The following is a 25,967-nucleotide window of genomic DNA, read 5'->3' on the forward strand; positions in this document are numbered from 1 at the left end:
AGGACTTGTTTGATAGTGGATTGCTCCACCACAGCTCTGTTAGTCTGCAGATTTTGTTCTGCAGTATCATCTGCAGTTTTCTCCTCTTCAGAATCAACCACAAAGTCCTTTTCATCCCCAGACTCAATGTCCTGGATGGACTGAACAGGCTCAATAAGAGGTTTCTGGTTCTCCAGGATCTCCTTGTCAGATGTTTTTGGGAACGCTCTCTGGAAGATCTTCATGCGTCTTATCCAGGGTCCATACTGCTCCAACATTTCCTCCTTGATGTTTTCAGGAAGAAACTGGGAGAACAGCAGGCCGTCTTCATCAAAGGGTATCTGTGGGGGAATCCACACATCTTCAGACTGGTCCTTGTAGATTTGAAGGACAGTCTCAATGATTTGGTCCGGGATGAAGCTCAGGAGTGCCGGGTCTTTGTTCACTGCTAGCTTCCTTATCCTGTTCGTTGTCCCAAACCTCTCCATGACGCTGCAGACGAGAAACGCGACAACTTTCCAAACCTCACAGGAAGGAGGAGGGAGGTCTTCGTCCACAGAGACACCAGGGGCTTTCCTCAGGGTCTCCAGAGTTGTTGCACTCAAGTGGAGACAGTGTGTCAGCAGTTGTTGTTGGTCTAGATAAGCGCTGGTGTAGCTTTCCAGAGGGTGCAGCTTCAGTAGCAGCTGGACCAGCAGATCCTCAACCAGGTCAGTGCTGACAGTGACCACAGCAGGGACAGAAAGGCTGGAAACGTCTTCCACAGGGGAAGCCTTGAAGCTGTGGCCGGTTTGAGTCTCAGCTCTCTTTATGTTGGAGTTCATCATCTCAACAAAGTGGATACCAGTGAAAGTTTACAAGAAGCAAAAGTTCAAACACAATCGAACACAACGAGCAGACACGATCAAACAGTGACTTGCTTGTAGAGAGGGTTTGTGTGAAATGAGACATTTGAAATGTTCTCCTGAAACAGTGTTGGTACTGTGACATCATAAAGTTACATTATTATGGAATGTGATGATATCACAGTTGCATTGAATTCAGGCAGCAGCCCTGTCCACTTTGCCTCTGTTTGTCTCTTTAGGTCTTTTCATGTATATCTTAATGGCACTCCCAAAGCAAAGCTTGTCTCCTTAGTGATGCAAACATTACCTGTATATCACACAATAGGTCTCTGTCCAGGATTTGAACCCTAAACTATATCACTGAAAGCACGCAGGTCCTGCCACCTCACCACAGGCCTGCCTGGCAGTGCATATCTAACTGAGATTTAGGTGTTTTCATTTTAACATTTTTAAAAGCACATGTTAGACAGTGTGAAAAAAATGTTTCTCACATTGAAAGCTTCGGTCCAGGATGTGAACCAAGAATTATCTTGTTGAAGATTGTCAGTGCTAACCACCACACAATTGACATGCCTGTAATGATCCGAGTTCTTTCTCCAAACTAATCAGAAAGACTACCATCCTGTAACTGTTCCTAAAGTCATCACATTACATGTTATCAGAGTACTCCCACAAAAGCATTCAGATTACATCTAATCAGAGTACTTTTCCCATTTTATGATGAAAACTTAAGTAACTTGTAGGAAAGGTAGTATCCTCTCTCTGCCCTATATAAATATATACTAGGGGTGCAACAATACGTGTATCTGTATCGAAACGTTGGATACAGTGGTCACGGTTCGGTACGCCCTATGAACTGAACAATACACAATTTTATATTCATTCGATCAACTTCTGACGAGGCGCTCTGTGCTGAAAGTTCAGTGGATCTGTGCTGACTCCTCAGGGCTGCATTGTCGAGTGCAGGTCCACTGAACTGTGCGCTCCTCCCACATTCATTCAGTCCAAGCTGGTCACGTTTGTTTTAACTGTGCTTCATATGGAAATCTATATTTCACCATACGACGGTCTGCTGGGTTCATATGTTCACGTATGTGTGTGAGTGTGCCCGCACAAGAGGGAAGCACGAGTGTCCTCTTTGGTTGCAGAGCAGAGTTGTTCTGTGGTCCTGTAGTGATGCTAGACTGGGTGATGTGGTTTTAAAGTGTGTATATGCATTACTTGTGGTCTTACACTGCATGCTGTGTAAGACTAAATTATATTCATATGATATTAATAATTGTATCAATCTTAGAATAATGAACTTAAAGTATCTAACATTAGTTATAACATTTAGAATAAATTAACAACTTTAGAACATACAACCCTAAACTATTCTAACAAGTGCCATGCCAGTGTAAGATGAGATTTCTCACCAAATAGTCCTTATTTCATTCTAATTTTATTTGTATCATTGAGTTCTTTAGTGAAGTTCAAAATACGTATATTTCATATATCGCACTGCCTCTTTAAGGTTGCTCAGGGTGACATGGTTTTGAGTTGAAGTGAAGCTGTCACCAAGCGGCAAACTCCGGTCTCAAACGATGAAGCCCATGTGGAAGTGTTATAAACTGCAATACATCGAGAGTCCTCTTGAGGCTGGCTGCAGAAACACAGGAAACCACATAGATATGAATGGTAAAAAGACGATCTTTGCAGCATTAATAAACATGTTTACAGCCTGGTTCAAAAAACAGCTTCACCCTAGGAAGCTAATCTCTCTATCAGCACACACTGTACGGGGGTGAATTTTTTTCTAACATGACGGTTCAGAAGATATTAAGATTACCAGTTTTGCCCAAATAAGGACATGACTGACGTTACTCCCGGTTGGGAACACACAGCCATTGGCTAAGAGACTCACACTGGGTCACACTCTGCCTAGTTGAGTTCCGCATTTCCAATATGGCTGCCGCCGTCGATTTGCTTCAAAACAGCTCTCAGGAACAGATGGGTGACGTCACAGATACTACGTACATATTTTATACAGTCTATGGGTGTCACATGAGTTCGATGTGCTGTTGTCCTACGTTGATGAAGGGTCATTAAAGGCATCACGACGCACAGCAGAAGTTGTCCCTTGGTCTTTCTTCCCCACAGCCCTCAAGTGTGATTTAATTAAGTTCCTAGTTAACGCTGTTGAAGTTGAACAGTTCTGAAGAGATACTTAAACAAGTTACAGCGTTACACTCATTTTGTCATTCAACCTCCTACCACCAAGCTTGGGCAGTATGGAGAGGAGGGCGGAGGCATAGGTGAACATAAAGCTGCATCTTCCACCTGTGGAATCTCCAGAGATGCTGGCAGCTGGATGTCGTTATCCCTCACATTATCTGTTCTTGACTTTTTCGGTTCAATTTTTGCTGAAAAAAATGAGGAAATGCTTTGTTGCTGTTTCATGTCAGTAGACTTCTCACATTACGTTGCTAGTAAACTTAAAACGTAGTCTAAACTATATTGTTTGTATTTATATTACTTCACTTGTCAGGAGGCGGGTCGGTTTGCACCATGTGCTGGCGGTATGAAATGCATTTAATATTACCAGAGGGGGGAATGAGACGTTTCCCCCCGGAGATAAAAACTGTAACACCAGGGGGGGGATGTTAAAATCAGAGGCGGGGAGATCCCCCCCCCCCGGCAATTCGCACCCTGCATATAATGTTCTAATGATATATATTAATTGTAAGAATAACTCATTATTTATATTATTCTTTTGAAACTCTGCCTTGTAAGGTGACCTTGGGTGCTTTGAAAGGTGCCTTTAAATAAAATGTAATATATCATAATAATAATAATAATAATAATAATAATATTTCACATAAGGCACAGTAGGTTAGTCAATAGGACAAACAAGACATGCAACTTTGAATATGTAGAAAAATTACTTTAATCTTAATTTATTATGGACAATAGAAAATACAGCTGCAAAAAAAAAGAGGAAAAAAACAGCCTCACTTCTGTACATTGGCCTCGCCATATTACAAATGCAATATTATGCTCAAATTACATATCTCCAACCAATCCATGTCATGGCGGTTCATCAGAAAATAGATGTAATCTAACTACACATATTTACAGAATTGTCCACAGTGAAGGAAACTGATGCTGTGGCTCTCAATGATTTGACAACAAGAGAAAACACAACATGCCAACATGTTCAGACCTCGCACTGCATCAGATCTGCTCGTTTGCTGAGCAGCTGTGGTGAAAAACATCTGGCTCTGTTTTAAACTAGAACGAACGTGTAACATGTTGAAATGAGATTCACTTTAAATGGAATATTTACATTATACATATGTAAAAAAAGGTGCCACACATCCTGTTGGCCAGTGAAAAACGTGCAGTTTGTTGCATTTCTGTGTGCTGTGATGTAAGCACAGCACGTATGAAAACAAAAGACTCTCATCTCTGAATACCGCCTCCTCTCTTTGAATGGGGTCAGCGTGGAAGAGTCCTGCATGTCCTGAATGGAGAGGTCTGTGGGCTGCCTGTGTTTATGAAACCCTCTAAGGAGGTCATCACATTTCTGAAGGGCTGACAGTAGGAAAACAGATGAATGACATTAAGCTCATCACAGGGAGCCAGATCCCCCCTAACCTCACTGCTAATTTGGATTAACAGCAGAGGACTGCTGCTGAGGTAAAGCCCTGGACTTACAGTGAAGACATCTTCTGTCTCTTTGAAACCAAAGGACCGTCTAAGAACAGGAACATGTCTGGCAAAGCTTTGTTCAGTGGTTAAACTGGTGAGGTTAGTACTCAGGGGAAGACATTGTGCCAGTGTCCGGATGATTCAGGAACCACTTCCAGGTCGAGTTCAGGTGTTACCTCAACCTGTGGGGCTGATTCGTCCTCGCCAAGGGTGACTTCTTGGATCTGACCTGGAGGGAGAAAGAGAGAACAAAGAATGAGAAGCAGAACCTCCTTGCAGTAAACCTCAACTTGAAACAGATAATATCTGAGTTAGTAAACCAGAGGTCCATTAACACACATTTACAGAGAAGCTGCATCAGCTCTGACTCTGTGTTCAATCTGCCTGAGGGCATCATGCAAATGAGAGCATTTCTTCTCCCTCTGACTCCTCCAACATTTGTTTCAATCTCTCACAGTCTCCTCTGTCTGTTACATAAACTGCATAATGAGACCTGACAGATGTGGGACATGCTCATTGTTAGTTTTGAATGTGAGCCATGTGTCACTGTACATTCAGCTTTAAATAACTCCCACAGAAATAACAATACTTGTCTTTGGCACAGGCTGTGAGGTACAGAGACTCCTCTTAACCAGCTGCAGGCGACACAATGAAACAAGTTCCCATTTCATTATCCTCTATTTCAGTTCCATGCATCTGAAACACAATCATTATGATGCAAGGGGATGAGTGTGTGCACTGAGTCCTGGAGGACTTTTCACATGCAAATATCATCTGTGTGGCGTGGACTAACAACTAACCAACACATTAATCATACAAATACAGAAACATGAACCTTTTAATCCATTTCAAATCTTCCCCTCTCTTATATTTGTGCTACCTGACATCACCCCTCCTCATTCAGATCCACTGACTTGCTGTAACTGCTTCATCTGACATCTGCTCCACCTTTCACAATCCCTGTCCACCTACTCTCCCGGTAATGAGAGAGTTGATTGCACTTTGATGACCTCACTACATCCTCCTTCAACTGGACAAACCTCTAACTTTGGAGCTTTGCTGCCAACTCTTAGTTGAAGTCCAATCATAACAGAGATCTGGCTCATGAGGGAATATTTGCTGAAATGTGGTCCAATATCCCAGGAAAAAGACTTCATGGGGATTAAAGCAGAATGTTATTGTGTACACTGAAAAGTCTAAAAAAAAATCTCCTGTAGTCAAAATACAAAAAAAATGGTTCTTAATTGAGCACTGGCTCCAAACCAGCCCTGAAACACCCCTCCACGGTTTGGAGCCGGCACTCAATTGAGAACAGTTTTTTCATGTTTCGACTGCGAGTGAACCGGCACCCGGCTGGGTAAACCGGTTCCAGAGCGGCTCCAACTCTTTGCTGGTCTAGAACCGTGAATCTGTTACGTCAGGGGTGAGGGGCGGGGTTGCCGTGATCAAAAACCCAAACCAAATGTGTTTCTGCCATTGTCCTGCAGTGAAGAAATAAAAGAGACTAATGGATTCCAAGGCAAAGCAGTGTTCGGCCGAAGAGACAAGCTGCCGTTGTCCGCCATTGTTGTTGCTGTGAGGGAAAGTTCGCGCTAGTGCTGCTGAGAAAAGTGGTCACATAAATCTGACGCCATGACGTGCCTCTTTCACGGGCTTGAGTGTCGGGAAAAAATGGGTTTGCGAGTTCAACCAGCTCTGAACCAGCCCTGAACCTGCCTTGGTGGAAGATGACTGGTGTGACTGGTTGCATGTGCAGCAGCACTTCCTTGTTGGTTGAATGCTGTTTGCTGTGTCTGATGGATGTTGGGTGTATCCATTGTTTTTCTATGTTTTTATCCTCAGTGTAAAGCACATTGTGCTTAACTGCAATTAAATGTGATTCATAAATACAATTGCTATTGCTATCAAATACTTGTCCAGTCCAGTGTCATGAAATCCAAGGAAAACAAATCTATGGATGTTATAATTTCAAAGTTATGAGACAAGCTTTGGTCCTTGTTATGGACACAACTATGAGTAATATGAGATACTCACAGTTTAGAGGAGATACTCCTTTAGTTTTTTTTTTTCTAATACATACAACTCATATGACAAGGACATAGTCTGGAAATAAAATATCCTACTAATCCAAATTCTTTCAGATATCGAGACAATTCCTGGAAAATGTTGACCTGCTGGTGGCACAAGAAAGAAGTTAGGGCTTCACTGCAGTCACCATCATCTTTAGAGCAGCTACAGTTGAGGTCAAAATGATTAGCCCCCCTTGTGAAATCAGATAAAACCCTTGATTTCTCCATGAAAATGACCATTAAAAACAAGTGTTTATAGTTTATGTGTTTCCAAAATAACAAAGACAAATGTTCACTATGTTTGATTTGGATATTTTATTGATGCAATGAATTAAAACAAGAAAAGGTAAAAATGGCATGTCCAAAATGATTAGCCCCCTGGCCTTAAGTAGTCAATAGTGCGCCCGTTCTGAGCCACACCTGACAACAACCTCTTCAAGTAGTTCTTTACAAGGTTGGCACATGTCTCTGGAGGGATTTTGGCCCATTTTTCCAATGCAAATTGTTCCAGCTGGTCCAAAATACATGGTTTCTGAGCATGGACATTCACTTTGAGCACCTGCCACAGATTCTCAACAGGATTTAGATCTGGGCTCTGTACAAGCCACTCCAGGACCTTGGTTTTGGTGTCCTTTAAGAACTGTTTGACCAATTTTGACGTAAGCTTTGGATCATTGTCTTGCTGGAAGACCCAGCACCGAACAAAGCCTAGACTAAGAGCAGTTCTTCACATTATCCCTCAAAATGTCAACATAACTTTCTTTTTTCATGATGCCATGCACCAAAACAAGACTGCCTGTGCCTGAGGCTGCAAAACAGCCCCACAGTAAGATGCTCCCCCCACCATGTTTAATTCTGAGGACCGTGTTCTAAGGGTTGAAGGACTCTCCCTTTCTTGGCCAAACATGAACAACATCCATGTGCCCAAAAAGTTCCATCAGACCAAAGGATGGACTTCCAAAACTCATCTTTACCTTTCAAATGTTCTTGGGTAAACCTCAGTCTGGCTCTGATGTGCCGCTCTTTGAGTAAAGGGGTTCTTCTGGGACGATAGTCCTGAAGCCCACTACGATGAAGATCCCTCACAACTGTGCTCCTTCAAACATCAACTCGAGGAGGTCAGGTCAGCATCAATCATCTTGACAGATGTCCGGGGCTTCTTGCTGACATCTTCGACTACTTTCCTCTCCAAAGTTCTTGAAATCTTGTGTTTTCTACCACGCCTAGGTTTGTTTCTAACAGAGTTTGTCTCCTTGTACTTTGCAATGATGCAACATACAGCTATTCTAGACACTGTAAAACGCCTGGAAATGACAGTATAGCCTTCCCCCTTATTATGAGTCTCCATTATCTTCTTTCTGAGCTCAAGACTGATTTCCATTGTCTTTGGCATGGTTAGTAAGAGTAGTCTCTCTCAGTAATGTGTTCTGGTGCCCTGTTTGGAGCCCCTTCAGTAAATCTCAATGCTGTTTGAATGCTCAGGTGTTGTTAGGAAGCCAACAGACCTACAGGTGTTGTTAGGAAACAAACTGACTGCTCAGGTGTGTTTTAAAAGTAAAAATTCACAGGGGGGCTAATTATTTTGACCACGCCATTTTTCACTATATTTGATATAAAGCTGAAAAGCTTCAAAATGTATTTTACATTCCAAAATGTACCAAAGCTACTAAAGAACACTGGTGAATGTTTGCTTATATCAAGTTTTATCAATGATTCAAACATTGGGCAGAATTTAAGGAAAATGTTCCAGAATTCCTGGGGGGTAATAATTTTGACCTCAAGTGTACTTCTGTGAACATCTGATGTATCAGTCTGAACTTCACAGTAAGTGAAGTTCTCTGCAACATGAGACACTTTCTGAGGCATCAATATACCTTAAACTGAAAACTTGTTCTAACATTCATAGCCTGTCTTGCTCCTGAAGGATCTTTGAATTGTTTCCTGTTTCAGAAGTGAGAGGTGAAATGAAAATCTTTGCATGACTGCATCGGAGAGAAACCAGACTTTGATAGAAAAAGCAAGCGGGTGTTTTAATTCTTCCTGCCACTTCACTATTTCTGTCACATCAGGGAGCGTCAACTCTGATGGCTGCCCCCTCAACGACTCTGATCACACATCCAGAAACACATTTGCTTTTCATACTTGAAGTGAAACGGTCCAGTTGCTGTTGATAAAACCAGAGAGGTATCTGAAGCTGAATGACCTTTGTAGAGCACAAGTTGAATCACATTGTTTAGAAGTCATTCATTCTCTCTATTTCTCTCTCTTCTTCACAGGAGATCAGCTAATTACGGGTGTTTACTCTATTTGTATTAAACCGACCACATTTGGCTAGACCCTGTTAACCAATCATCCTGATGCCAAACTTCAAATCTGTCCTCCTCTCAGCTGCTGTCATTTTTGGCACAGATTGCTGCAACCCTCCTCCACCACAGTCACCTCTGATCCATCTCATGAGTGTCCAGGTTCACTTCCATTCTTAACACATCCTGCATCCTTCTTTCCCCACCGTCACCGCCAGGGTCCAGACCCCTATAGGAGGTATCCTACTCTGCTCTGGGCCTTACTACCCTTTTATACATATTAAGATGTTAAGATGGGGTCTACTCACAAAAGACATTGCACATTACACATCCTTATCTAAACTTGTAAAATAGATTATTGACTCCTTGTATTTAAAGCTGCTGTAAGTTTGTATCGATTTTGCTGCCCCCTTGTGGACAAAGTGATATCTCTTATCTCTTGACCTGTACATCCAAAGCAAGCGGGAACCTCCGGCCGTGAGAATTGAAGCCAATGTGGAAGTGTTAAAAAACTGCAGTTCATCGAGTGTCCACTTGAGGCTGGCTCCGGAAGTACCGGAATCCACATACACACCAATTCATAGAGCCGATCTTTACAGCAGAAATAAACATGTTTACAGTCTGGTTCAAAAGACCAGTGTAGTCTGGATAGCTCATTTCTTGATCGGCACACACTGTACGCGGGGGTGAATTTATTTCTAACCCGGCAATTTTGAAGATATTCACATTACGAGTTTTCCATTATGAGAGGCACAGCTGACTTGATTGACAGGCGGGAACACTGCAGCTGTTGGCTAGGAGGCTCAAAGCCCGCCTCTTTACGTCACACTCGCTCTACAGAAGTTATGTTGAGTTCAGCATTTCCAATATGGCTCCCGCTGATGATTGGCCTCAAAACAGCGCTTCAGAAACAGATGGGTGAGGTCACGGATACTACGTCCATTATTTATACAGTCTATGATCCAAAGTAGTGTCTTCAGACAATAACCTAATCCTGTTGTCTTATAACAGTCAGATTTATCATGCAGTGTGATTGTTTGCCATGAATAAAGGCAAACAGAAGACTGATGCCAATCATCTGGTCGGATACCCTCTCACAGCTGTTTCAGGCATTCAAAATGACGATAAAGAAATGATCAGGGGTAGGGATGTAAGGAGACACTCAACCCATGATTTGATTTGAATCCCGATTTCTTGTTCATGATACGATTCACTCACGATTCTCTAACGATTTTCAAGGAAACTGGATTGAACTCAAAATTTAAATAACTATTATATCATTTAAATTCTCAGATATGGACAGTTGGATATATATTTGTTCTCTTATATTTCTTTGTAAACAAAGTCATCCTTTTTCATTTTTAAGGTGTGTTGTAACTCAAATAAAACCACTGCACACTTTTTTTCAGCAACTTGAAAAAAAAAACTAAAATCAGCGTTCAAAAATACCTTGTTGGAAAATTTCAGAACAATTATAGAGAACTGGAAAGTGAACGATTCCAAAATGAAAGTATTAAATATTAAAACAAATAAGGTCAATCTCTTTAAATTAGGGATGTTAATTTCAAGTATTTTCTGTGATCGATCTTTGGAAATGTTAACGATCAATTATCATTTAATCATTAAAAAAACCTGAATGTTTTCCATGTCAAAAATAATGACAAATGTGTTTTTCCCCTAAATCAAATGTTCCTTCATGACACAGTGTATATTACTGACAGTATTAAACAGCTACAGATCATATTGAGGTGTTCAACATGTTAACACGCTGAATATCAACGTGAGGAGCAGGCTTATAAATAATCTCTGTGGACGCATGGTCATAGAGTGAAGACTCAGACTACAGCATGTGGATTTACTGCAACAGGACAACTGAACAGTATCAGATTTCAGACTCACAGTGTCCAGTTTTCTCCTTCTTATTGAGAAAAATAAACATTTAAATGCGGTCAGGTGTCAGCCGGGAGTGCAACCGGGTCAGAAAAAAAGCGCTCGTGGAGACCTGTCACTCAGCTGCAGCCCCCAGCTGAGCGTCTCCACTGTGAGCAACACCTTCAGTCAGCTGATTCTGAAACATGCTTTAAACTTCAAACACCTCCACTCAGCGAGTGACGAGAGAGCAGCAAGAGACTTCATGATGTTGAACAAGCAGAGTATAATACAGATAGCACCTTCTACTGTTTAAAAATAATATCCACATACAAATGTTGTTGAATTGATTTCAATCCACCCTTATCGATTTTTTACCGTCTTGCGATATATCCTTACATCCCTACTCAGTGGTGTTGCTGATTGTCTTGTTTGCATTTGAAGGTCATAAAGAGGCATCAGTATCAGTTTCAGTCTGTTTCCTCAGCCAGTTAAAAACTCCTTATAGTGCCTTTAAGTGCTTAAATCATTACATAACCAATACACGTACTTAGGTTCACAGGTCTTCAAGGACTTTCATGAAAACCCTTCAGTGTGCTCTAACCCTTAAGACTGCAACTCATTTCCATCTTAAGCAGGCCCCAAGATGGGTTGTTTGAATGAAATTAATAACAATGTGTGTGTGTGTGTGTGTGTGTGTGTGTGTGTGTGTGTGTGTGTGTGTGTGTGTGTGTGTGTGTGTGTATGTGTGTGTGTGTGTGTGTGTGTGTGTGTGCGTGTGATCATTGTCTTAGAAAAAGTTGTTCAAAAGGCTGCTTGGAAGAAGTGATGACTTAGTATTCAGGATATGCGCCTGCTTATCTGTACATAATAAATAAACTGTGCCACCAGCTCCCATTGAAGAAGTCAACAGAATCCTTGTGTTGTCTTTTCCTCCTCTATAATAACACAGAGTCTACGAGGCAGGAGCGTGGGTGCATATACATACAGTGGGTATGGAAAGTATTCAGACCCCTTCACTTTTTCTACATTTTGTTTTGTTACAGTCTTATTCCAAAATGGATTAAATTAATTTTTTCCCTCAACATTCTACAAACAATACCCCATAATGACAAAGTGAAAAATGTTTTGTAGAATTTTTTGCAAATTAATTAAAAATAAAACACTCAAATATCACATGTGCATAAGTATTCAGACCCTTTACTCAATACTCTGTTGAAGCACCTTTGGCAGTGATTACAGCCTCCAGTCTTCTCAGGTATGATGCTACAAGCTTAGCACACCTGGGTTTGTGGAGTTTCTCCCAGTTCCTGCCACTGAAAAACATCCCTACAGCATGATGCTGACACCACCATGCTTCACTGTAGGGAGGGTATTGGCCGTATGATGAGTGGTGCCTGGTTTCCTCCAGACATTCAGGCCAAAGAGTTCAATCTTGGTTTCATCAGACCGGAGAATGTTGTTTCTCATGGTCTGAGAGTCCTTTAGGTGCCTATTGGCAAACCTTTCATGTGCTTTGTACTGATGAGTGGCTTCTGTCTGGCCACTCTATCATAAAGACCTGATCTGCGGAGTGCTGCAGAGATGGTTGTCCTTCTGGAAGGTTCTCCCATCTCCACAGAGGAACGCTGGAGCTCTGTCAGAGTGACCGTTGAGTTGTTGGTCACCTCCCTGACCAAGGAACTTCTCCCCCGATCATTCATTTTGGCCAGGCAGCCAGCTCTAGGGAGAGTCCTGGGACCTCATGTGCAAAGGGTGTGTATACACACCATTCTACAGCTGTTGATCCTTGCACACAGATGCAAACATCTAGATATTTTTGTGCGCAAGACATTTTCTGGATTTGAACGTACGCCATGTTTCACTAGGAAATCCACGCAAGTCTTTGTACATGAGGCCCCTGGTGATTTCAACTTCTTCCATTTACGTATGATGGACACCACTGAGCTCTTTGGGACCTTCAATGCAGCAGAATTTTCTCTGTACCCTTCCCCAGATCTGTGCCTCCATACAATCCTGTCTCGGAGGTCTACAGACAATTCCTTTGACTTCATGTCTTGGTTTGTGCTCTGACATGCACTGTCAACTGTAGGATCTTATATAGACAGGTGTGTGCCTTTCAAAATCATGTCCAATCAATTGAATTTAGCACAGGTGGACTCCAATCAAGTTGTAGAAACATTTCAAGGATGGTCAGAGGAAACAGGATGCACCTGAGCTCTATTTTGAGTTTCAAAACAAGGGGTCTGAATACTTATGTACATGTGATATTTGAGTGTTTTAGTTTCAATTGATTTGCAAAAATTTCTAAAAAACATATATCACTTTGTCATTATGGAGTATTGTGTGTAGAATGTTTAGGGAAAAAGTGAATTTAATCCATTTTGGAATAAGGCTGTCCATCCATCCATCCATCTTCTTCCGCTTATCCGGGTCCGGGTCGCGGGGGCAGCAGTCTCAGCAGGGAAGCCCAGACACTCCTCTCCTCGGCCACTTCCACCAGCTCTTCTGGGAGGATACCGAGGCGCTCCCAGGCCAGCTGAGAGACATAGTCTCGCCAGCGTGTCCTGGGCCTTCCCCGTGGCCTCCTCCCAGTCGGACATGCCCGAAACACCTCCCCAGGGAGACGCCCGGGAGGCATCCTAACCAGATGCCCGAACCACCTCATCTGGCTCCTCTCGACCCGGAGGAGCAGCGGCTCTACTTTGAGCCTCTCCCGGATGTCTGAACTCCTGACCCTATCTCTAAGGCTGAGCCCAGACACCCTGTGGAGAAAGCTCATTTCGGCCGCTTGTATTGGCAATCTTGTTCTTTCGGTCACTACCCACAGCTCGTGACCATAGGTGAGGGTCGGAACGTAGATTGACCGGTAAATTGAGAGCTTTGTCTTCTGGCTCAGCTCCCTCTTCACCACGACAGACCGGTACAGCGCCCGCATCACTGCAGACGCCGCCCCGATCCGTCTGTCAATCTCCCGCTCCCTTTTCCCCTCACTCGTGAACAAGACCCCGAGATACTTGAACTCCTCCGCCTGGGGCAAAGACTCCCCTTCGACCCGGAGAGGGCAGGCCACCCTTTTCCGACTGAGCACCATGGCCTCAGACTTGGAGGTGCTGATCCCCATCCCCGCTGCTTCACACTCAGCTGCAAACCGTCCCAGCGCGAGCTGGAGGTCACCGCTCGATGGAGCCAATAGGACGACATCATCTGCAAAGAGCAGAGACGGAATCCCAAGGCCACCGAACCGGAAACCCCCCGCCACTTGGCTGCGCCTAGAAATTCTGTCCATAAAAGTTATGAACAGAACCGGTGACAAAGGGCAGCCCTGGCGGAGTCCAACCCCCACCGGGAACGAATTCGACTTACTGCCGGCAATGTGAACCAGACTCTGGCTCCGACAATACAGAGACTGAATGGCCCGTAGCAACAGGGGAATAAGTCTGTAGCAAAACAAAATGTAGAAAAAGTGAAGGTGTCCGAATCCTTTCCGTACCCACTGTGTATTTGTAGTGCATGATGTGGTGATAGAGGGGATATGAAAGAGCAACACTCAAAAACCTGAGGATGGCAGAGCCCTGTGAGAAAGTGAACTAAACTAACAGAAAACAAAAACAGGTTTCCTGTTTCTTTCCTCTAAAGTTTCTGTCTTCTGTCCAGCTGCACGAACAGCTGCCGTTACACCCAGGAGTCTGTGTTAGTGTGTGCGCTGGTGTGATACCAGTCAGCTGCTCACCGAAGCCGTGCGATCTCTTCATGTGGTGCCTCATGTTGCTCTTCTGGGTGAACCTGATGCTGCACACCTCGCACTTGAAGGGCTTCTTTCCAGTGTGTTTGACCATGTGGACCTGCAGAGCACTCTTCTGGTTGAAGGCCTTTTCACACTGACTGCACTTGAAGGGACGCTCGCCTGCAACAAAAACACAGAACACACACATCTGTCATGAATCAGTGTTGTTGCACACAGCTGTCCCATGCAGTGAAACCGCATGGTCAGATTAACATTCATACACAGTTGTATACGTGAAGCTTATAGTTAGAGCTGGCCCAGGCTTAGAACAGCTCTTAGTTATGCTGCTATCGGCTTAAAACTGACACACTGGGATCCTCTCTCTCTCCTCTGTCTGCCTGTCTCTTACTTTAACTCTTCCTGTCCCATAAAAGTTACTAACCATGGATCTGTTTGGATCCCTGAGCTCCCTTGTCCCTTAGGTTCCTCTTGATCGCTGCCGTTCCAGACTACAGCTGCTACAACTATTACAACCCCTCTCACCACTATCATCTCTCTCTCTCTCTTCATCTCCCTCTATCCCTCTCTCCAACCCTAACACGGTCGAGGCAGATGGCTGTCTCACATGAGTCTGGTCCTGCTGGAGGTTTCTGCCTGTTAAAGGAAGTTTGCCCTTTCCATTGTAACTTTCTAAATGCTGCAAAGTGCTCTGCTAATGATGGATTAAGATGATGTTGAGTCTTTGTTAATAGTTTAACATAGAGTACGGTTGTCAGAGCCATTCCAGGGTTTACGTCAGCTGGTTTCACACACAATTGTCCAGCATATAGAGATATCATTGGCCAAATATAGATAACCATATTGTTCATAACTTAAACTGGGGTTTTCCCTTTAAACTGCATGTGAAGAAGTGGACAAGTCTTATATTCAGAGTCTTCACTTTCACATACCAACATTTGTTCATGACCGTGCCGGGAAGCAGCGGATTGTTTTGGCTGTCAATCAAACGCCACACGCCACGTTTACCGATTGACAGCGGTGCAGAGAAAACAGTCAGACCTGAATGCTCAAAAACATCAGGAGAATGCTTCTCCACTGATGAGGGATGCATGAGAAGTCATGTAACCACAGCTCCTACTTTGACAAGTTCACAGAAGGTTATGATCATATGCTTTATGAAGAGTTTAATCAAGTTTAGCCTCCCAGCATGATGAGATATGAATATCAAAACATACTCAGTGATGGCCACCTTCCAAAACGTGGATTACTCCCTTTAGCACAGTGTGCAGAGGACATCACCAAACATTCACACATTACTTGCACGCAGCATTCGGAGTGGAGCAGGGTGCTGAGGGGCACGGAGGACACTGGACAGATATGGCAGGTCACGCCTGTTGACACTAGTGATGTGTCGGTCGCGAACGATCCGGCTCTAAGAGTCGGCTCTTTGAAGTGAACGACGGGAGCCGGCTCCTGACTGGGAGCCGTTTTTTTTAAATTTTCTCGTCTTTTTCTGTTAAAGCCTCACGTGATTGGTCAAGACATACGGTGGCGTCTTGGCCAATCACATGTCTACATTGAGCAGAATGGGGAGGGGAGGGGTTACAGACACCCAGCACAGTGAGCACACCAACAGGAGGGAGACGAGAGGGAGAACATGTGTGACACAGAGAATGTACTGGAAAGGTGAAAAAAAAAGTGACTGCAGGAAACAGTAAACTTTAGACACATTGAAACGGCAGAGACTATTAAAAGGCAGAGTGTAGACTGTGCAAGGTGAAAGTGTCTTCAATCAGGGTCCACAAAAAACCTGCAAAGACACATTAGAAGTGTCTGTGAAGGATCTCAGTCATCCAGGTCATGGACATTAGAACTGTTTATCCATCAGTGCAATCAGTGAAGAATAAAGACAGTGAAGGAAACCTGCTGATAATGAAGGTGTTTAAAAGTTTATAAATAATATACATACAGTTAGAGATTGGACCTTTTTCTCTAATTGTGATGGGTCTTGTTTTTATACTTTATAATACATTTTTGTAGCACTCTGCTCCGTGTTGAGTATATAAATAAAGCCTCATAAATAATACACATTTGATATAATGTATGTTTTTTACATTAGTTACTCATTTGACATATCATTTTACATTATTTTAGGTCATACATTCATTTAAACAAGAAAACATCTGAGGAGCCACTTGGGAGCCGAAAGAGCCGGCTCTTTGTAGTGAGCCGATCCAAAAGAACCGGATCTTTAAAAAGAGCCGGAATTCCCATCACTATTTGACACTGGACCAGAGGAGGCTCAGGTTAGAGTAAAAGTGCAGGGCTCACAGGTTGACGGACCAGAGGAGGCTCTGCTGCCTTCATCTTTACTACAGAAGTTAGACTAAAATAAATAAATCCACCATGCTGCTTTCATACAACCCTATCTGACAGCTACCGGACATTTTAAGGTGGAGTGTTTTCTTATTACTCAGTGCATGATTTCATGTCGTGAATCAATCAAACCACCTTAAAGGTCAAAATGATTACTGACCAGTGTTCGTTCTAATCCTCTTTTTTGCATGACATAAACTTTAGGGCTTATTAGATCATGGAGTGCTCTATAATGTCCATGTGAATGTAAACTGGATTATGTAAACTGCACTGAGGAGCCACTTGGGAGCCGAAAGAGCCGGCTCTTTGTGGTGAGCCGATCCAAAAGAACCGGATCTTTAAAAAGAGCCGGAATTCCAATCACTAGTTGACACTGGACCAGAGGAGGCTCAGGTTAGAGTAAAAGTGCAGGGCTCACAGGTTGACGGACCAGAGGAGGCTCTGCTGCCTTCATCTTTACTACAGAAGTTAGACTAAAATAAATAAATCCACCATGCTGCTTTCATACAACCCTATCTGACAGCTACCGGACATTTTAAGGTGGAGTGTTTTCTTATTACTCAGTGCATGATTTCATGTCGTGAATCAATCAAACCAGCTTAAAGGTCAAAATGATTACTGACCAGTGTTTGTTCTAATCCTCTTTCTTGCATGACATAAACTTTAGGGCTTATTAGATCATGGAGTGCTCTATAATGTCCATGTGAATGTAAACTGGATTATGTAAACTGCACTTTGAGAAAATAAAGACCAGGCGTGCTGGTCCGTGCGCTACAATACAGTCTCTCTTCCTCACCCTCTTTCTCAATGCAGCAGGTTGGCACTGACGCTCTGACTCCCGGTGCTTGATCATATTAATTATTTATTGATTGATTTCAAATTTTAAATGTGATTTCCTGGGTTACCATGTCAGTGTTTTCAGTGTTGTATTGCTAGTAAATGTAAGCTATTAAGCAGATATGGCTTTCAGAGCGGATGTCCGACAGTTGTTCCAGCTGGAATTCTAGAATATCACCGGCCAAACTGACCGACGTAAAAAAAAGCCTACCGTAAACTCTGAGCCATACATGTCATCAGCTCCAAACACTGTTGTTTCAGATAAAAAGGTTTCTGCTGTTATTCCATTAAGCAAACCCAAGTGCCTCTGCGGCCTCCCACACACTCCCACATGTTCACACGCATACTTGGCTGTACCTGCTACAATTACTGTTCATTAGTGAAAAAATGGGCTCTGACTTTTGAAAATCAATGTTTAGAACACAGTGTTGACATAAAAGGCTTATTTGGCAGGGTTACTCATGAATCAGATGATCTCTGCTGCCGAGGGTTAATGATGGACTGTCTTTATACTGATGTGTACCTGGAGATAAGCAACAGCATACTTTTGTAGATTAGGACTATTTGAAAAAGCAGAAATCAGCTGAGCTGCAGATAACAGAATGTACAAAACCCTGTTGATACTGTCACTCACTGCAATTTGCAAATATGCAAAACTACCACCAGGATATGCGTGGTATCAATGACGAATCTGTAGAAATAAGGTATAAATCATCACTCGTCTTCCTCGTGTCATCTCTGAACCGTAACAGACATGCTTGCTTCAACTTTATTGGGTTTAATTTACTGGTTCACAAAGATAAATGTTAAAAATTGCAGCATCACCGATATATCAGTAGAAGACGTAAGTCAGGAGATAATCTGTTAATAAATGTTTTCATGGATTTCAAAATAAGAGTTAATCACAATTAATTAGTCTCAGAAAACATACCCTGTTAAATAAATTAACAGATTCATTTCCTTATGGTGTCTCACATCATTGATCGTGTACAACCGCCCACAGCAGCTGTGTAAACTTGATAAAAAAAGTACCTGCTATACATGTAATTGGCTTTTACTGTATTATTTTATTCAACTTTTATTCTTTTGGCCCCCATTCCTCCAGACACACATAACCATAGAGACAGACAACTCAGATACAAGTTTCAGGAATGTAGCAACACTCTGTTACCACGGCTCTACCTGCTTCAAAGTGTTAACACTCTGTTACCACGGCTCTACCTGCTTCAAAGTGTTAACACTCTGTTACCACGACTCTACCTGCTTCAAAGTGTTAACACTCCGTTACCACGGCTCTACCTGCTTCAAAGTGTGTTAAAACTCTGTTACCACGGCTCTACCTGCTTCAAAGTGTGTTAAAACTCTGTTACCACGGCTCTACCTGCTTCAAAGTGTGTTAACACTCTGTTACCACAGCTCTACCTGCTTCAAAGTGTGTGAACACTCTGTTTTCTAAGTCCATCGATGACTGTGGCTGTGACTAAAGGCCAAATGAACAGCTCTAAATAGAATCACTCCCAACGGACGCCGCTAATCGTAGTTACGCTACTTCAATGAAAAAAAAAAAAATTCCGACAAAACTTTTCACAATAAAAGTCCCCTCATGTTCCGTAGTCCAAAAAACTTTACTTTGAAAGGGCTATAACAGGAAGCAACATGTACTTGACAGATCTCGAACAGTAAAATAAAGCACCTGTAGATGTCTAAATTATATCAACAGAGGAAGAGGAGAGAAAAATAAGGAGGAGGGAGTCAAATAATACAGATTTAGTAAGGAGCTACAAAGTCTTGAGTTTTTAACAATGAAAAGAGGATTATAAATCCTCTGTCTGTGGACTCAGGCTCAGACATGAGTTGCATGTTGCATTGCAGACTTGTTTAATGGGGGTCATACTGAGTTAACATATTTCCATTTTGTAATACCGCAAAATATCATTACCTCAAAATCAATTATATAAAAAAGGAAATAATTAATTAATCAAAAAATAAATAAATTAACTATTTAATGAAGGAACCAATCAATCAATGAATACATAAATAGGTATGTATAGTATGTTTGTATAAATGGCAAATAGTATGCGTGTGAATGTACGGTTGGGGGGACCCGGCAGAAAAAGTTTGGGAACCACTACCCTAATGTTTCCCACAGAGTGCTCACAGTGAACTAACCTTTGACCTTTAAAATCAGTTCATCCTTGAGTCTGAGTAGGCGTTCGTGCCAAATTCAAAAACTATTCCCTCCAGGCGTTCACATCCAACAGCGTTTCCCACAGAATGACACAGAAGCTGAGGACAGTTTGGGGGACGTTTCTGCGTATCAAAGATGTTAGCTAAATTACATTACCCCAGAAAAACAAATACAAAGGCACAAGTTGGCCAACATTAAACAGTAGAGCCTGCTCTGAAGATGTGAATATGTCCAGAGGCAGCATACCAGCAGAGAAAGTCCCCTTTTTGTCAGGAGATCCTTGTCACAGGTTTGCAAAGAGGGATTATTTATTCATTAATCATGGAAGTTGTTCTTTACTCAGATTTTTTATAAAATAGGAAATAACCATCTGGATTAAGTCCCCTGAGGGGCGGCTGTGGCTCAGTGGGTAGAGTCGGTCGTCTATCAATCGGAAGGTTGGCGGTTCGATCCCAGCTCTGACAGTCACATGCCTTAGTGTCCTTGAGCAAGACACTGAACCCCAAATTGCTCCCTCTGTTGTTCAGAGGTGTGTGAATGTGTACGAATGAGATTAGCTAACACTGATGGTCCCTTACATTAGCAGCCTCTACCATCAGTGAGTGAATGGGTATAAATGGGTGAATGCGACGAGTAGTGTGTAAAAGCGCTTTGAGTAGTCAGACAGACTAGAAAAGCGCTATATAAGTACAAGTCCATTTACCATTACCCTCCAGGTGTTACTGAAATATTGTGTTCACAAGAGCCTGACAAACATAAGGCCACAGTGTTCCTGAGCTAAGATCAAATTCCACTCAGCTCAGCTCGTTTTCTCACAGTGAATGTCAGAGACTAATTTGACAACAAGGACAGAAGACAACACAAAAACACAACACCTCCTGTCTTCATCTCTGCTGACATTGAAATTTAAAACTCTAATACATAATATCATAGGCTGCACCTCTGATCTCAAGGGGGGGATTTCTTCAGTATACTAGTGATGGGAGTCTCAGCTCTTTTTAGTGATCAGATCATTTGGTTCAGCTCAGTAATAAGACTCTTTCGGCTCCCAAACGGCTCTTTATTACCATTTTGGCTTTCATGAAACCCGACATTTGTATGTTTTAACCAAGCAGCAAACTCCGGCCACGAGAATTGAAGCCAATGCGGAAGTGTTGAAAACTGCAGTTCATCGAGGGTCCGCTTGAGGCTGGCTACAGAAGAACCGGAAACCACATACACACCCATTCAAAAAAGCCGATCTTTACAGCAGAAATAAACATGTTTACAGCCTGGTTCAAAAGACGAGTGTATTCTGGATAGATCATTTCTTGATCAGCACACACTGTACGGGGGGTGAATTTATTCATGACGCGGCAATTTTGAAGATATTGAGATTACGAGTCTTCCAATGAGAGACACAGCTGACTTGATTGACAGGTGGGAACCATAGACTGTATATATAAAGGACAGTGTTGCTCCGCCTTTTTTCCATTGTACGGTTATGAAGCCAAAATATCCCATTCCAGAACTCTGACATCTTGTACAGAGTCTGCGCAGTGGGGAATTAGTGTGTTTCCACGGTAACAAGCTCGGCCCTTAAGCGTACCGTACCGAGGTCCTAACAGAGTTTCTCTCTACAGCAGCTGTTAATCAAAGTAAACCCGGAAGTAAAACCCCGTTTTTTAACCTCTAATAACTAACAAACAAGAAAATTCTCAGAAAAAAGAGGCCTTGAACACAACACAGTCAAATAATAACTACATATCACCACAGCATACAGGTGTGAGAAACATTCGTACCACGTGTATTTATTTTTTAAAGTTTGACTGCTCCCCCATTCAAATGAATGGGGGAGCGTTTTTGACTTATACTGCAGCCAGCCACTAGGGGGAGCAGTTTTTGTGGCAGCCTCACTTCAAGCCGAGCGAGTTGACGTCCATTTTATATACAGTCTATGGCGGGAACACTGTAGCTGTATGTGAGGAGGCTCAGAGCCCGCCTCTTTACGTCACACTTGCTAGACAGAAGTTAGTTTGAGTTCAACATTTCCAATATGGCTGCCGCCAATGATTGGCTTCGAAACAGCGCTTCAGAAACAGAGGGGTGACGTCACGGATACTACGTCTATTATTTATATAGTCTTTGGTTTTAACCCATCTCTCATATGCGTGCATGTAGTTACTACTGTACACTATGTCACATAATGTTTGATATAAAAACATTCATATTAATCCATCTGGCACTACTCCTCTGAACACCGTCACTGGCCTTCTCCTGCCTCTGGTTGGTTGCACTGCACACACTTTGACCCAGCATCCAGTCAGTGAGTGGTGCGCTTGTGGACAAGCGATGTGGGCAGAAAATCATCCGTTTACTCTATTGTGTATTAAGTAAGAACAAAAAAAGGGGGACAGAGACCGGCATTCAAACAGGAGCTGGTCTACATCGTTCATGTCTAAGAGCTAGCTGTGAGAGACGAGTTGATCCCGATCAACACACCAGAACAGCATGTTGTTAATCACGCTGTGCAATACTTACATTGCCGCAGAAGTTTTCATTCAAACAACTATGTTAATCAATATTTATGCTAATGGTCTGGTTCTTCAAACAAGGTTGATTGATCACTCTAAATTGCCCGTAGGTGTGAGTGTGTGTGTGATTGGTTGTCTGTCTCTCTGTGTTAGCCCTGTGATAGGTTGGCGACCTGTCCAGGGTGTACCCTGCCTTCCGCCCGAAGCCAGCTGGGATAGGCTCCAGCTCCCCGTGACCCCTACCGGGATAAGCGGTCAAGATAATGGATGGATGGATGGATGGATGGTCTGGTTCTTTTCCTTCAAGGCATCAATATTAATTTCAAACTTTTTCATACCTCACTGAAACTGCAAACGGGAGATTTAACATAAAATAATTTGGGACTGGAAAGTGTAGGATCATATCAAAATGATGGTGATAATAAATGGTGGATTCTAATCCAATCTTGTGGGTTGATTTTATGATATGCACTGTGCATCCTCTCACCTGTGTGTGTCCTGTTGTGTCTCTCCAGCTGGCTGCGCTTGGCGAATGCCTTCACGCAGGAGGAGCAGTTAAAGACTCTGGGTTTCTGGGAGCTGGGTGACGGACCTGGCCGATGCACTCGCTCATGTTCCTGTAGATGGATAAAAGCAAATGTGTTTTTAATACAGTTTAAAGTCTGGTACACAAAGTCCCTTTACTAGAACATAGATAAGATGTGTGTCATATTTCACTTTGAGGATCTGTCAAAGTTTGAGGCAGAAATCAGACTGACTGTTGAGGGTGTGGTCACCCTAACAGTCATTCTTAAACAGGCTTGATTTGACATGGTGCCTTCTTGAATTTTCTCTGGGTGTGTAAACAGCAATTAATAAAGTGCTCTTTTTCTGGGGAGAACACCCCTGGTACATTTTTCAAACTTCTCGCAGGGCAACAATGTACAGTTGCAAGAAAAAGTATGTGAACTTGATGTTGGTGTGCTGTGACTTTATTTCTCCACACATACTGTTGTGTGTTCCTTCCAAACAGCTCAACTTTGGTTTCATCTGTCCACAGAATATTTTGCCAGTGGTGTCTGGAACATCCAGGTGCTCTTTTACAAACTCCAAACGTGCAGCAGTCATGTTTTTGTTAGTATGCGCCAGAGATCTGTGTCAGTCTTTATCTAACACTCTAGGATTCTTCTTCACCTCATTGAGCATTCATTATGTGCTCTTGCAGTCATCTTTACAGGACGGTCACTCCTGGTGAGAGTAGTAACCGTGCTGAACTGTCTCCATTTATACATCATGTGTCTTACTGTGGATGATGAACATCCAGGATTTTAGAGATACTTCTTAACCCTTTCCAGCTTCATGCAAGTCAACAATTCTTAATTGTAGGTCTTCTGAGAGCTCTTTTGTGTGAGGCATGGTTCATATCAGGCAATGCTTCTTTAGAATAGCAAACTCAAAACTGGTGTGTGTTTTTTATAGCGCAGGTCAGCTTTAACCAACACCACCAATCTCTCCTTATAGATCAGACACCAGGTAGGCAGACTTCAGACTCAAATTAGCTCTTACCGAAGTCCTTAGCCTCAGGGTTCACATACTTTCTCCACCCTGCAATGTGAATGTTTACATGGTGTGCTCAATAAAAACATGAAAACATATCATTTGTTTTGTGGTATCAGTTTAAGCAGACTGTGTTTGTCTATTGTTGGGACTCAGATGAAGATCAGAACACATTTTATGACCAATTTATGCAGAAATCCAGGAAATTCACATACTTTTTCTTCCAACTGTATATTTCAACAAGTACTGGATTCTGTCTCTCATCAAAGTCTAAAGTGGCGGCGAACAACCAAGGCCGCTTTAAGAGAAAATGGACCGAAAATGCTGACAGGAACCTTGAGTTTATGTGTTGAGTCAGATTTATGGATTTCATGAAGGACTGAAAGAACAGAGATTGACACCAGGGATACCGATGATCATAGAAAGCAGACAGACCTACAGGACAGTAAACAGAAACACTGGAATGATAAGTTTGTCCATAGCAAAAAGTTTGAGCATTAATTTCATTAGGCCTTTGAGAAGATAAAAAAGTTTAGAGGCTGTATAGGGTCATCATGGAGACGGTGGTAATTAAAAGCGCCTGGGGTTAGTTTGAGAAAAAACGAAAACTTTCAGACATCAACAAAAATGATAAACACTTTTCATCTCTGGGTTCTTCTCTGCTGCTGTCAATAATTCATGTTTATTAAATGACTGTTGTGCTATTTTTTGGGTAGGCCTTTTTTGCTGCATTTCTTATCATGTGTATACTCCTTAGTTATGCTTGTCTTTAGAGTCTTCATTCTGGCTGAGGCTTCATGTCAAAGAGCGCTAACAAGTATATTTCCAAACCCACTAAAAAAACATGAAAACATCCGGCTTCACCTTCAAAGTTTGATGTCTCCCAGCTTAAACTTACTGAGTGCTTCGAGATCAAATGTTCAAACCCTGAAATTAGTTTGTAGATCTGCACCCTGAGTTCCTCTCTTTGACTCCAAAACAGCACTTTTCTGTGTGTTTCAAAAAAGGCAGTTTTGAACAGGTGGCTCAGTTAGTCTTCAGCCGTTTTCAGAAACATTAAATGTCATCATGCAGAAAACAAGCTGAGGACAAGTTGGAAAGCAGAGTGTGGGAGACGTACATGTCTCAGACTGTCATGTAGTGGAGTTAAAGCTTAGCATGTTTTGCTTTATCACCTCAATACAGGTGAAGATTCCTTCCTGTGAAGAACAGTCAAAGCATCTTTGACACTGTGCATATTTTTCTGCAGCTATCTCATGTGCCTTTTGTTGAGGTAACCATGGGGATGATAACTTCCAGGGTGTCTCATGTCTGTATGGTCCTTTTCACATTGCAATTTCACAACAGCACTGTACCAAAGCTCCACTGTAATCACACCTTTGTACTGTTACATCAATGCTAGCGTTATATAGGTGTCCCAGTGTGTGTTTTCACATTGTGTCACAGTTTTGACGACACACGAGAGACACAAAGTGGAAGCGCACAGCAGAAGCTTCACACACTCAGACATGCACGTTGTCACAGAGCTGTTCCATCCTGCCTGTTTCCCTGATCCCATCCCTCTCCCTGCTGATAGATGAGGGTTATGTGTGCGTATTGGTCAAAGTTACTGACTAGGGATTAAAGTCGTTATCAAATTATTCTCACTACAATGGTGTGATACACAAATCTCCTTCATTCACCTGTTTCAGGACAATGTGTTGAAAGACTCAGTCCAGTCTTCCCTTCTGTGAAAATCTCTAAGTCCCCTAACCTACTGTATGTGGCACTGCTGCCAAACAGTAAAGGCTGATTTATACTTCTGCGTCTCCCCTACGCAGCAGTGGTCGACGCGGACATGAGCACCACATACTTGTGCGTCGATGAGTCCGTGACGCGCAGCAATACTCCTCTGAAATGCTTGAGGCAGTGTGGTCTCTCTGATAGTCGGCCCCCCAACAATCTCTGTTTCCTTTTCCACAGAGATTCAGAGCGTGTTCTGTTAATCTACAGCTGATACATGTTTCTGTTTATTATACAGACATGATTACATGAA

At 42.6% G+C, this 25,967-nt stretch overlaps 1 protein-coding gene across 2 annotated transcripts in view; it reads right to left on the reverse strand.

Annotated features, from left to right (window-relative positions):
* Nucleotides 1-3,732: 3,732 nt before the first annotated feature.
* The window catches only part of LOC117822866 (zinc finger protein 236-like), a 132,464-nt gene continuing 110,229 nt past the window's right edge, over nucleotides 3,733-25,967 (reverse strand). The window contains exons 30-33 of one of the 2 annotated variants that reach the window (XR_004633266.1): nucleotides 22,884-23,013; nucleotides 14,489-14,662; nucleotides 4,521-4,743; nucleotides 3,733-4,397 (exon numbers count right to left, since the gene is read on the reverse strand). Coding sequence is in view for 1 of the 2 variants with exons in the window: in XM_034697795.1 (XP_034553686.1) it covers nucleotides 4,622-4,743; nucleotides 14,489-14,662; nucleotides 22,884-23,013 (426 nt within the window). In the remaining variant the exon portion in view is untranslated. Of the gene's footprint in view, nucleotides 4,744-14,488; nucleotides 14,663-22,883; nucleotides 23,014-25,967 lie in introns of both variants that reach the window. The other variant, XM_034697795.1, reaches the window with a different exon arrangement.

This window comes from Notolabrus celidotus, chromosome 12 (genome assembly GCF_009762535.1).
Source record: "Notolabrus celidotus isolate fNotCel1 chromosome 12, fNotCel1.pri, whole genome shotgun sequence".
In the NCBI taxonomy this organism is placed as follows: domain Eukaryota; kingdom Metazoa; phylum Chordata; class Actinopteri; order Labriformes; family Labridae; genus Notolabrus; species Notolabrus celidotus.